This window comes from Lutjanus erythropterus, chromosome 5 (assembly GCF_056507025.1).
Source record: "Lutjanus erythropterus isolate fLutEry1 chromosome 5, fLutEry1.hap2, whole genome shotgun sequence".
NCBI lineage: Eukaryota > Metazoa > Chordata > Actinopteri > Lutjaniformes > Lutjanidae > Lutjanus > Lutjanus erythropterus.
The window spans coordinates 42,325,403-42,338,499 of record NC_139321.1 but is presented as its reverse complement, the minus strand read 5'-3'; the positions used below and the strand labels follow the sequence as shown (position 1 = coordinate 42,338,499).

General features: G+C 37.1%; 1 protein-coding gene across 1 annotated transcript in view; it reads right to left on the bottom strand.

Moving 5' to 3' along the window:
* Positions 1–13,097, bottom strand: part of pde6a (phosphodiesterase 6A, cGMP-specific, rod, alpha) — a 78,242-nt gene that overhangs the window by 32,241 nt on the left and 32,904 nt on the right. The window contains exons 10-14 of the mRNA XM_084719827.1: positions 11,156–11,203; positions 5,247–5,396; positions 3,584–3,727; positions 2,950–3,015; positions 2,471–2,617 (exon numbers count right to left, since the gene is read on the bottom strand). Of these exons, the coding sequence (XP_084575953.1) occupies positions 2,471–2,617; positions 2,950–3,015; positions 3,584–3,727; positions 5,247–5,396; positions 11,156–11,203 (555 nt within the window). The remainder of the gene's footprint in view (positions 1–2,470; positions 2,618–2,949; positions 3,016–3,583; positions 3,728–5,246; positions 5,397–11,155; positions 11,204–13,097) is intronic.

Sequence of the window (13,097 nt, the reverse complement as noted above, 5' to 3'; positions counted from 1 at the left end):
AGCACAGGAAAGAAAGAACTTGGCCCGGGTGATAAGAACAGCCCAGGGGCTCGTCGGAAGTCCTCTCCCACATCTGGACAAAAACTGTTTGTACCGCTTCCTTTGGGAAAGCGGTACAGAAACATAAATTCACGAACCACCAGACTGAAGGACAGCTTCTTCGCCAGAGCTGTGAAATCTATCAGTCCCCCCTTGCACACACATACCACCCCCCTGCATACAAATATACAAATAAATGGACAAGCTCTCCCCCCCTCTGCAGATTCAGACACTCAGACCTCCTGACTCATGCAGGCACACACTCACCCACCACAACTAAAGACTGGGCTCACACTGTTTGCACTTTACCTCAACATATCATTCCCCGTATGGCTGCTGACTCTTGCACATATTTCTGTTTACTGTGTTTTTATTTATTATTATTATTACTTGTATTGTGTGTTTTTTGTCTTAACTATGTGCTGAGAACTACCACACGAAATTTTGTTATGTGTAAGCATAAGGACAATAAAGACACTTGAAAAGGCCGCCTGTTGGCCAAGTAAAGCAGTTAAATACTCTAAATATTGAATGCACTTATTGCATGCATATTGATTTTTTAATTTTTATTTTTTTAAGTGTCTGAAATACCTTTTGTTTTTGACCCTGCCCACAGCAGTACATTGCTTAGCCTCAGTTCTGGTGCTCCTCTGTGCTTCTCTAAACTGGGGGCGTGTCAACTGGCATCTACTGTAGGTAATACACTGATGGCTAAGAAGCTCAGATAACCCCACATTAAAAAATCCAAACTATCCCTTTAAGGCACAGCAGTCTTGCATCCATTTGATAATATACAATGGTATCAGAAAACATCATTTACCCTAATTGAGGCAGATATTATTTCAGGTAGGTTTCAAAGTAGCTGAATGTTGCACCTGTTCTTCATGCAGACATCAACATTAACCTTCCTACATTTGACTGGATCAGCCTGTCAGTGTGTGGACTTTCTGTGCCTGTGTTCACTCCTTTCCTTTTAACCTTCTTTTATCACATTGCTGGTGGTTGAAGGTCTTCCCTTTCAAGTGCAGTCTTCCAGCACACACAGAATTGTTGAGGTAACCCAGAATGCTAACTCATTTCTCGTTAAAAGTTGGTCAAAAAAAAAAATGTCAAAAGCAAGTTTACTGCACTAGAAAATGCATGACAGAAGGGTCAGTGGTCTGTGTATTCATTTGATTTTCTTTTCAAAAGGAGGCATCATCACAAACAAACAAACAAACAAAAAAAGGTAGTTATTTCATTTTAAAATACAAATATAAAAGTGAAGTACAAGGCATTCTTCTTTATGTTGTTGAAAAGGGATCAGCAAAATTAAAAGAATAGTTTGACTTTCATTTTCTATTCGGTATAAAAATATAATAAGAAAAGAAGCTTGTTTCTTATGAAAGCAAATCACTGGAAAATGTTTATGTTTTCTAATAATGTTATTTTGTGTTTTAAACTAACAAAGCTTGGGAGGATACAGGTATTACACAGAGGGGGACCCTGACAGTCTTGTAGGCCTTCAGAGAAGGCCTAACATATCAGTATGTTATAAATGTTACAAATGTACAAATGTTATATTTAAATATTTTATTTGATTTATTTAATTTAATTATTAGGTTATTTTCTTCTAATTCTAAATTAAACCTTCTTTTCTAACAACTTTGCTTCAGAAATAAAAGGGTTACTGTCCTGAAAACAGACAAATAGAGCTACCCAATCAGATTTTCTTTGTTGTTGTCTCTAGGCAGAAAAAGGTTAGATCTGGCTCACTCATTGGTTAGGACTTCATCACTGGGACAGAAGGCCACAGACTGTGTGTTTGTTTATCATATTTTGATTTAGAGTGGGTGGGACTACAAATTATTGCCTCAGGCCTTTCTGAAGGACAGCTATATCTTGCTGAAGAGGAAGCAGATGAGACCGATGCTGTTGCTACGTGGCTAACTTGATAGCGCTGCCTTTTTGAAGGCAGACTGCAGGCCTGACTGCAGCCAAGAAGATGGAGGCCTCCTTACAATATTTCAGGTGTTCACTGGCATCAGCAAGAATCAATGATGCAGGACCAAATAAACAACTTTAATGTGGACTAATCTGATATCTGCTTGAAAGATCTTCTATATTAACAGGATTGCTGATTTTCTACCCTGTTGGTTGGTGGAGGGGTGGGGGTGGAGAAGGGGTGGGAGGGACAGTGAAGGGGGCTAAGGGTTGAGTGGTATGAACACTTATAGTGTAAACAGCAACATGTTGTATTGGCTTTTAGCCTTTTTGTGGATGTTGTGATAAAAAAAAGAACACCCAGGAGTGACTTTATGGATGTCAACCAATCTAACACTGTAGTTCTTTGAGACGTATAGCACATAAATTCTTTTAGAAAAAACTATAAACCTTAAACATGAACATCTAAACTAACAGAAATAAACCAATCTAGTGGTCAGCCACCCACCTCTCTGGGAATGTGAAACTTGTCCACCACTTTCAGTTCATAGTACATCTTGATGCCGCACATCACAAGTTCCAGTTCAGTGAATTCATAGTCATAAAAGTGAAACTCCAAGAGGTCAACGTCCTGAGAGTCTGGCAAGACCTCCGACTGTGGACAGAGATGGATAAATATATATAAAATCATAAGATGGATTTTTAAAATATAAATAAATAAATAAAGAGAACTAAAGTACCAAAGAGGAAAAATGAGAAACCTTAAAGTTTAACTGAGAGGTCACAGATTTAATGTGTGGACTCTATAATGTTAGTCTGTCCTTAACTTGTCCAACATGGTGGTTTGTCCCTCATTTCTTTCCAACCTTACAGAATCATGTTGCATCAGGGAAAATATATTTTATTTGTTTGTGGATTTGGGGACACTCTGCTCAATGTAGGGAATTTCTTGAAGCACAAGCCAGATGTTTTTTTGTTGTTGTTTACCAGAATCTCTTCAAGCTCCTCCTCATCGCACTCATCGGGTTCCTTCCCCCATCGCTCCCTGGTGTCCTGAGGAAACACACATCATCAAAGCTCACCTTGGATGAAACGGTTCAGCATCAATCAACGGACTCCTGATCTGAGGTCAAAGCAGGTCATCTCTGTGCTTTTGTTCTCTCAGTCTCTCTCTCTGTCCACTGACAAATCACCTCATATAAAGATCTGACAGCTTATTTCAGTTTTTAAACGACATTCACCACATCACCACACCAGCTGACTGGTTTGAAACCAACTGGTTTTAATCCATCTACCACAAACATCAAAGAATAAAGCAGGTGCAACTCTGCAGGGTTGAGAATTAAATTTTCTGTGAAACTAGCACATCCTGTCTCCCTGTTTCTCTCTTTACTTAGAAAACTCACAAAATTCACCATCCAAGTTGATACTTTGCTGAATTTTTAATCAATCAACAGTGAACACCAGATTTAACTGGACAAAACTAGATAGTAGTAAAAATATAAATGCTGTAGACCACTGTCAAAATGTGCTGTTGAAATCTGACATCATTTTTTTCAGAAATTAAATATTTTCTTCAAAGCCCTATCATGCTCTCTCTTTTCTACATTCATTTACTAACCAGTACATCCTGGATTTCATCCTTGCGACACTTGACGTGGTACATCACCATGTCCTGAAAGATGTCCTTCCTGTTTTCCAGCTTGTTCATCTTGTCGTAGGTGTCGGGGTTCAACATCGACCAGCCCAGGAACTGGGTAAGAGACTGAACGCATGTGTGTGAGGAGAGAATGAGAGAATAAATAGTATATTACCAGTGCCAAGTTTGTCGAAAAAACAATTAAAATAAGGTGATATAAGGTGACGATTGTCTTCCTGTTCAGCCACAGTGTCTCTCACAACTGTCTTCTTCAGTCCAAAAGCAAGTGAAAACAAATATGTTTCTTCATGTCTGTAGTGGAAAAAGTTCACATCCTTCTCTTTAGTAAAAGTAGCAACTCCATAATGTGAATAGATTTATTTAAAAGTGCATTTCATTTGCAAATTTAAATAATATATTGCATTAACGAAATGTGCTTAAAGTATGAAAAGTTAAAGTAATAAATGTTGTTTATTTATTAATAAGGTGCATAAACCAGTTCCTCTGGGATTTTATAGGCCTTTTTTAGATTGTTGCTGCCTGGAATGCCTGATTTCACAGCAGCCTTTCTATAAAGCTGTGATGCATGTTGTCATGCTTTTAGAATTTTTTTGCAATAAAGTTGCAGGACCAAGAGAAAATTGCTAAAGAAAGTTGCAATTTTTTTGTATAATTCATTCGAAGGCAACTTGTTCCAGGGAGAATAAAATCACATTCTGTTCTGAGGGTTCTAACTAACTAACTAACTAACTAACCTCACCTCCACAAAGAAATAAAATATTTTTTTCTTTTTAACTTAAAATAGCATATTAATATAAAATAAGAGTGCACAAAGCATTGATAAATATAGATATATATAATTACAAATTACAATTACAAAATTATAAATGCAAAAAACAGTGAGTAATCAAACAAAACATTAAGTCAGTTCATTGAGACATATGATGTTTGTGTGGGGGACTGCTCTGATTGGTTGAACTTGTGGGAAGCTATGATGATGCTATGATTGGTCAAATTTGTGGAAAAGTTGCAGAGGTTTGACAAATTGCAAGGTCGCACAGAATTGACAGAGATTGGTTGAATTTAGGTGAATTGTTGTGATTGCAACATCACAACTTTCTGGAGGGACTGATAAACATGTAAGTATCATCTTAATGTTGAAAAATTGGGGCAAAGCCAAGTTTTACTACTTTATATCCTGTTGGATATAAAGGAAGTAACTATTGGTGCCAAATGAGTGTAGTGGAGCAAAGAGCACATTTTCCTCTGACATATTCTCAAGTAAAAGTATAAATTTGTACCATCTAACACTTTTCTGAAGTGAATTTTGCTCAAATCACAATGAAGAGCAAATCATGTTCAAATATAAAAAAGGAATTTCTTCCTGAAACTCGTGAGATTTGAAGAAACAGTCAGTTGAGGACCTGTCATGTTATGTATTTGAAGTGAATTCTGGGCAGAGAGGCAGATACAGAAACTAAAGTAAAAAGCCTCCAAACCCAATGATAAATAATGCAGACGCTCTGAATGGCTGAGTGTATTTATAAACCAATGACTCAGTGCTGCCAAACACATGCAAACACACGCACGTGCACACAAGCGCACACACACACACACACACACACACACACACACAGCCTGTTACCTCCATCAGTGTTTCGTCCATTTCATCAAAGGGTTTCCCATCCTTCCTGTTATAGAACGTGGCCACACCCACTATCTCTTCTTTCTTGTTGACAATTGGCATGGACAGGACATTCTTAATGGTCCAGCCAGAGTCATCCAGAGGCTCTGTCTGTGCACGTACACACACACATTCACACACACAGTTCAACATTTCAATCAGTATAGATATGAATATGCTTCACCTACATTGATACATACATTGATATTTGTTTAAGACCACCTCTTCCTTGCTTTACTTTTTATCAACATTTATATGACCAGCTTATTCAACTAATTTATTGCATAGCCTCATCACTTTTGTGCATTTTGTGAGCAGCGGAAATGGAACTACAACTTCATCTTGTTATACAACACTGTATTTTATAATAGAATAAAGCTACCTTGCAGATAACAGTATGCAGGAACTCTCCAGAAATGTAACGTGACCATTTTCAGGGGAATTGTGAGATAATCAATAATTCACCTGCTCACTGACCCTAAAATCTTAACATCCTGCAGCAGCAGTTGTTGAAGTCTGGCTGTTTAAAATGGGCACTTGCTTGGTGAACCACTGCTGCTTCAGCTTTGCCACAGTGAAAATGTTTAGAAAAAAAGGAAAAACAAAACAGGATTTGCTAAGATTACCTGCCAGAGCTACAGAGAATTAGATTTAAAAAATAATAAATAAAGATATTAATAAAATCAATAAATGTGCATCCTTCACTGGAACCATTTAGCTTAATAAAACTGAATGAAAACTATCATATTAAAAAATAAAAGTAAAAACAAACATGTTTCTTCATCATGAAAGACTTATTTACAGTGATCTAAAAAAAAAATAAAATAAGCACATTTCGTACAAATGCAGTTCTAGGTGCTTTACAAAGTAATATGAAACAACACACACAACAGAAAAGAATGGAAAAAAAAGAGATCAGACACCAAGTTTAGAAGCGTATGTTCACAAAAGTGACAATGAACTCAAACTGCCAATTTTAGAGTCTGCTGCCGATGCACACTGTTCTCCTACAATGCAATGCACAAAGGCAGTGGAGCAGCTGCTCACAGCTGAAGACACAGCTCAGAATAATCTTAGAAACCAAAAAATTATGATAAGGAAATATCAAAAAGGACATTTTAATTTTACTTTCTATTTGTGTTAATTGGCAGTGAGATTCATTTTTTTTATATATTTACTGATCAATAACAGTATTCCATCAAGACCAAAATGCAACACTATAATGGATGATTGTGTTTGTGTTTGATTAGGTGAAACAGCCTGGGATCATGGGAGTTGTTGTCTTCAGTGGTAAACAATCGCAGCTGACCCTTTCTAAGTCCTGCCCTTTTTGTTCTGTGCTCTAGTAACAGTTGAGTGTACTTGGTATCTGGCAGAACTTCGGTCTACGTTCTTCTTTCCTGTTTCCTGTACCATTTACTATCTGTGCTCAGCTCATCTATGTTGAAAATAAATTTTGAAGGTGGTTTATCTATAGTCACATATTAAATTAGCAGATATTAATGCTAAATTGGTAGCTCAATCTGAAGCTATCTACTGTAGCTATTAGATGATAAAGCCCCAACATGCCAAGTTTACTTGGAAGGTGTCATTTACACCATGTTTTTGGCCTGAATCTTCACTGTAGATCCTTAGCTGGGAGTCATGTTCATGTGTGTGTACACACTGTGTGAACTGCATGTGAATGGTGTGATGGAGTGCAAACAGCATGTTGGTACTTTAGGAGACTTGGATTACACCAGACAAACGGTATGGAAGCATTTTTGTTGTTTTTCTACGTTTGAAAACTGGTCACCATTCACTTCCATTGTTTGGGAGATTCTGCAGCACTGTGTTTTGTGGACTAAAAAACTAAACCAGACCTTCTATCAGCATGAGGGTGAGTACATAATGATTGGATTTTCATTCTTTCATTCTCACTTTAAGTGTAAATTTACATATTATACGCTTAAGTAATATGACACACATTTCCTTAGCTCACTAGTGAGATTTAACTGCTTTGCTTTGAACTGTGAACTTTTTTTTTTTTTTTCAGCAGTAGCAAAAGGAAAACTGCATCTAAATTTCACTGTACAAACCCTAAATTGATTTTTTTTTAAATCTTGGATTATAGTACGTCATCACAAAATAACTCCAGTATCACAATGAACCTCAGACTGAGATGACACTGTAGAGAAGAGATGGATTTTCATGTTAACATTCAGACCCTAATTGTCAGCAGTGCAGATGCAGGATCCATGTATGAGCAGGGACAATGGCTACCACTGTATCAGAAATCGAGTGTAATAAGGATAAATACAATGGGCCCTTTATGGCCCGCAGGAAACTAATTTAAATTATGGAGAGCCAAGAATGAGGCACATATCATTTATTCAGTTGGACTATATGGCAGAATCGTTCCTTATGATTGTTCTCTGGTGGCCTCTTATGGTACATGAGAGCTCATTATATAGCTACATTAGTTTTTTAATACGTGTACTCTCAGTTCTATTTTAGTCACATCAGTCAAGAGTGAAGGCTCACAGTTAATGCAATTACTGTAATCTGACTGCAAAATTCTAGTGTCATCTATTACTTTACAAAAAATGGGATTACAAATAATGAATAAAATTGTTATCTCACAGCAGCACTGGTGTTAAGGCACATAAAGATTCTGAACATAAAGCAGGGCAGTGCTGAATGTGTTCATTCCTGGATAAATAAATATATAAGAACAACTAATATGAATCGAAATAATAAATATACAGTATATTGTATAATATATATTATTAACACAACATATAGATGAATCCTGTGACTGCTTTATGTGTTCTGCCATCTAGTGGCATGGCCATTACTGTGGTGGCAGGTCATGTCCATCACTCTTGGTGTCTGTTGGTTGTGTCTAGAATGGAACCCAAAACTTGCAAGACTCAGGCAAGTTTTTTCTTGGTTTCAGTTAAAATATTCTCTCTCACAAGATCTCACATTTTTGGGTTAGGGTTTGGGAGTGGTCCAGATCAGAGGATGAGGTATGAGATTTTGGCCAGACCTGCAATGGGGCAGTGGTCAACTCTGGGTCTGGTCGCGGCTCAAAGCAAGATATGCCTAAAACTAAAACTGTATACAAAACAGAGTAATGGTGGGGAGGATCCGACCCCCTGTCTACAGCTTGGGCTCTCAGTTGCACTGCTTGGGCCTGGGTGGGAAGGGGGCTCTCACTCTCCTCTTCGCTCCCCCGGCCTGGCCTCACCCCTCTGCTGTATAAATGTAACTCTAGTCATCATTATCGCAATACACTGTATTATAATATATCATATTATATTATATCTCCTTATAATATACTTTTATATTGTATCCCACTGCATTACTGTATGTTGTGTTATATTAAATTGTATATAATAATGATGCTGACAATATTTTCTTATTATTGTTTTATCATCATATAATCATTACAACATTACAACACTATACATTTTCCTTCTCTCTGCCATGCATGTCATTTGTCTAAGAATACTCTGCCTCTCATACAAACATCCAAACATATGCACACACACACACACACACACACACACACACACACACACACACACACACAAACACACACCCTACCTATACGAGCCTAATTTCTGCTCCCTGACATCATCATAACTGTTTTATGTTATCATGTCATTTTTAAGCTGTCTGTATGTCTGTCCATCATGTGTCCTTTATTGTTAACCTGTGTCATTGTTTTATTTTTAACACGCAATTGCACCAATTTAAAAAAAAAAAAAAAGATCTTGCAGTTTCCCTCCTAAACACTACGTCTGCTGTTGCCTGCTGTTGGCTGCTGACAGTAACAGATGGATGAAACAGCAGCCCTCAGTAACTGGGGAAAGTTCCTTTTAGGATGGTAGAGCTTTAAATAGTAGTTACAACAGCCAGAAATGGATAATGAAGAAGAGAAAATCAGACCACCTCCACCATGTTGATGACGTACTGTGTAATATATATTAAAAAAAATATATATGAATTCATGTTTTTCATCAGATATTCAAGATTTTCAGGACTGCAGTTCCTTTTTGTAAATATTCTTGATCCTCTTCTGGCAAACATGGTGTTTCTCTGTACACTCAGTGAATCTTTGTAGAGTCTGCGCTCAGACAGCAGTTCTCTTCATCAAGTAAAGCTTTGTGCATTTTACATTCCTTTTTTTTTTTCTCTAAAACTGAAATTTGACACAACTGTTGGAGGAGCCGAACTACACAGCTTCTCCCCAACTTCCTAGACATTGTTGTCTAAAGGAACATTACACAAAATGTAACGGTAAAAGAAGAAAATTGTTAACTTCTTATGACCATTCACATTCATTCACACTCATGTTGTAGGAAGGCGCCACCACAGCAACTTCCAGTTAACTTCCAGTACTTTGGCAGATTCATCTATAGGTGAAGCAAGTTGTCTCCCCCTGCCCCCTTCTCCCAGTTTGGAGGAGACTCAGACAGGCTGCAATAACACTGCAGGAGAGCAACATCATAAATGGAGTTCTCTGCTTGAAGTTGATCAGCTGTTTAAAACTGTCAGATGTCTGTCGACATAAAGTTCAGCCTGAAACCAAAAGCCCACTTCTCTGAAAACACACATTCTTCAGTTGGAGTTCAGTGACTGCCTCAATTTAAGCATTTTAAATATCTATTCCTTCTAAAAGATTATCGACGATTTCTTAAGACTAATAAACAGACTAATTTTAACTCTAATTTAACATAAAACAAACATACAAAAACAGTTATTGTGCCTCGGAACAGAAATTTCAAAGGGGGACACCTTGGTTTCAGTGTTGTTGTGAGAAAAGTGATATATTAACTAAACATGTTTCCTTGATCTCTGATGACATATTGGGGTCATTTTATGATTTATTACAGTAAATATATTAGAGATTTCCATTTTAATTAAATTTGGAAGCAAAGAAGTGAGGGTTTAATAAAATGCAGTATCTACAGAGGTAGATCTGTGAGGATGGAGACATATTGACAACTGTGTCAGAAAGCTGAAGCATACTTAAATTTGATGTTAAAATTAAAAAGTTGCAACACACAATATTCAGCCCCACTAGATCTCAGCTAACAACTATTTTCAATGTAAAGATATAGTGGAATAATGGTGTCCTGAGCAGAGCTGTGTGTGTTGTTATCTGACCTTCTCTGAATATCTGGTCCAGTTGTGCACGCTATTTTCAACATGGCGGCCTGGTGACTAAGTTTCTTCATATTACAGCTAAACAGTACACTACATATATATATATATATATGTTTCTGAAAACATTTTAGTTGAAAAATAGGCAAAGTAATAATAATCTTGATCTATACTCAAAAAGCACTGTCTGGACTGACAGTTTGATGTGAGTTTTGTGCGCAGTCTGTGTCAGATGCTTTCTTTTTCTTCCAACTTAAAATGTAAACAAGCAACATTTATTTTTGGTTTGAAATGCTGGTGGTCTACTGTGAATGTTGCTTACAGCACTTCAAGACAAACGTTTACCTACTGTACCTAAATTTTACTGATTGAGTGAAACCTTCAGCTTTTCATATAAAAAAAAAATCAATTATGGTGCCTGACTCCTCAAAGTCATTTGTATAAATATATATAACTGGAGGCCTGAGTTCTTTCATTTATAAAATGATCACTGAGAAACAACCCATTTACAATGAAAAGCATTCTTACAATAAAAAGGAATCGTCTCCAGAAAGAAATCAAGCTAATGGACTTTAGTCCACTTGATGAAAAACTGATGTTTAGTTTAACCAAGTCAATAGTTCTGTTGTCTCATTAATCTAGTCTTAATTTTTTGTTGAGTGATTTGTTTCATTGATGTGGTCTCTGAACAAAAGAAGAAGCTGCAGCTATCTTACCTGAAATTCAAAAAATTCATCTTCTGCTGCATTCATTATGTTGCAAATCTGTTGAAGAAAGGAAATAAGAAGAGATAACAAAGTTGTGAATGATGACATTTGATGAACAGAGCAACACTGTGCTGAGTTTGATTTGGTTTTGTCAGGTTTTGGTCAGCAGGTTTTGAAGGAATAAAAACAAGAAAAAAGCAGAAAAGGATGACATCTTCACTCTCATGTTGTCACATGACAAACTCCACCTTCAGCTTTTTTTTTTTGGCTTAAGGAATGCATTTTTCATGTTCAGGAGTTGACAAAGTTTTATTGCCCCACAGTGACTTCATTCAACACCCCCTTGTGTCGCATCCACAACCACTAGTGTCAATCTGACATGTCTTTTTCCCCTCAATTTATGAAGAAGTTTCACCTCTTACATGATGTAGAAGAGGAAAAAAAGAAGACGAGGGAGTAAAGATGATGCAGGGTTGACAAATGACAAGCTCCAAAGACAATGAAAGGACAGGACGGGAGGAGGACAGACGGGATAGAGCAGAAGGAGGGATAGATAGATGAGCGACGGCAAGCTCAGTGGTTTGGGAAAAGCATGATGTGATTAATAACAGCGGCTGCAGAAATTACAATTATACATCATAGCAGCATGTGGCTGAGCACTTTTCATTTCCACAACTGTGTGCACACTGACAACTGTGTAATAAGGCCTAATGGCATTATGCTCGTCTGACCGCCTGCAGCTTCCAATGAAGATGTTTAGAAATAAAGATATTTTAAAGGACACTGGTTTTACACGGACCCCTGCACAGCAGAAAAGTTGTATTCTAAAGGTCAGTGTGAGAAATAATGAGGAGAATTTTCTTTAAAGCTAAAAGTTGTGGTTGAATCACACTCACTGATTCTGAAAACACTCAATCACAATGCTGGATTTTATAGATTTTTGCCTGTAAGCTGTACTCGTGCTCACAACGGGTGAAACAGGTAGAAAGTTGTCACAAAGCTGTGAATAAATCTGAAAGGATGAAATAAAAAACAGACTCCTGATCTTTCAAGGGATAGTTCACCCAAAAATGAAAATTCAGTCATTATCTACTCACCTTCATGCTGATTGAGGGTTGGGTTTATTTTGTTAGTAACTACAAAACACTGCTGGAGTTTCACAGGAAAACAGTGTTGCAGAATCTCTTAAACAATGGAAGCGATTGGTGACCAGTTTTCAAGAGTAAAAAACAACCAAAATAAATAAATAAAATGCCTCGTCTGGTGTAATCCAAGTCTCCTAAAGCCCACACCATCTCACCACACACAGCCAGTTCAGACAGTGTGCAAGTACATGTGAATGTGGCTCCAAGTTAAGGATCTACAGTGAAGATTCAGACTAAAAACATGGTATAAATAACATTTTTGTTAGTGAACTTGGAATGTTGGGGCTTTAGGAGACTTGGATTACAGCAGACAAACAGTATGGAGGAGTTTTATGATTTTATTCTGTTGTTTTTTTATGTTTGAAAACTGGTCACCATTCACTCCCATTGCTTCTATTGTTCTTCAACACTGTCTTCCTGTGAATCTCCAGCAGCATTTTGTGGACTAAAAAACTAAACCTGATCTTCCAGAATTTTCATTTTTGGGTGAACTATCCCTTTAACTCTTTTTTGCCCTTTATTAAAACTTCAAAGTAACCTTGCAGCTTTCCCTACATGCTGTGTAGGGAGCCAGCTTCATAACTAAACTGCTCAGTTTAAGCATGTATTTAAAGTGTACTTTTATAATTATTATGCTGTTTATTGATGCAGTGCTGAGTCTATGCTACTTATTCTTACTATTGTTATTTTATGTGTGCTTTTAATGTTGCTCTTTGGGGACAAACAAAGCTGAACTAGCGTTGGTGACTGTACAGACAGTTAAAGAAGCCTGGTCAGAGCCTTAGAGTTAGTGTTGTCAGAAAGAA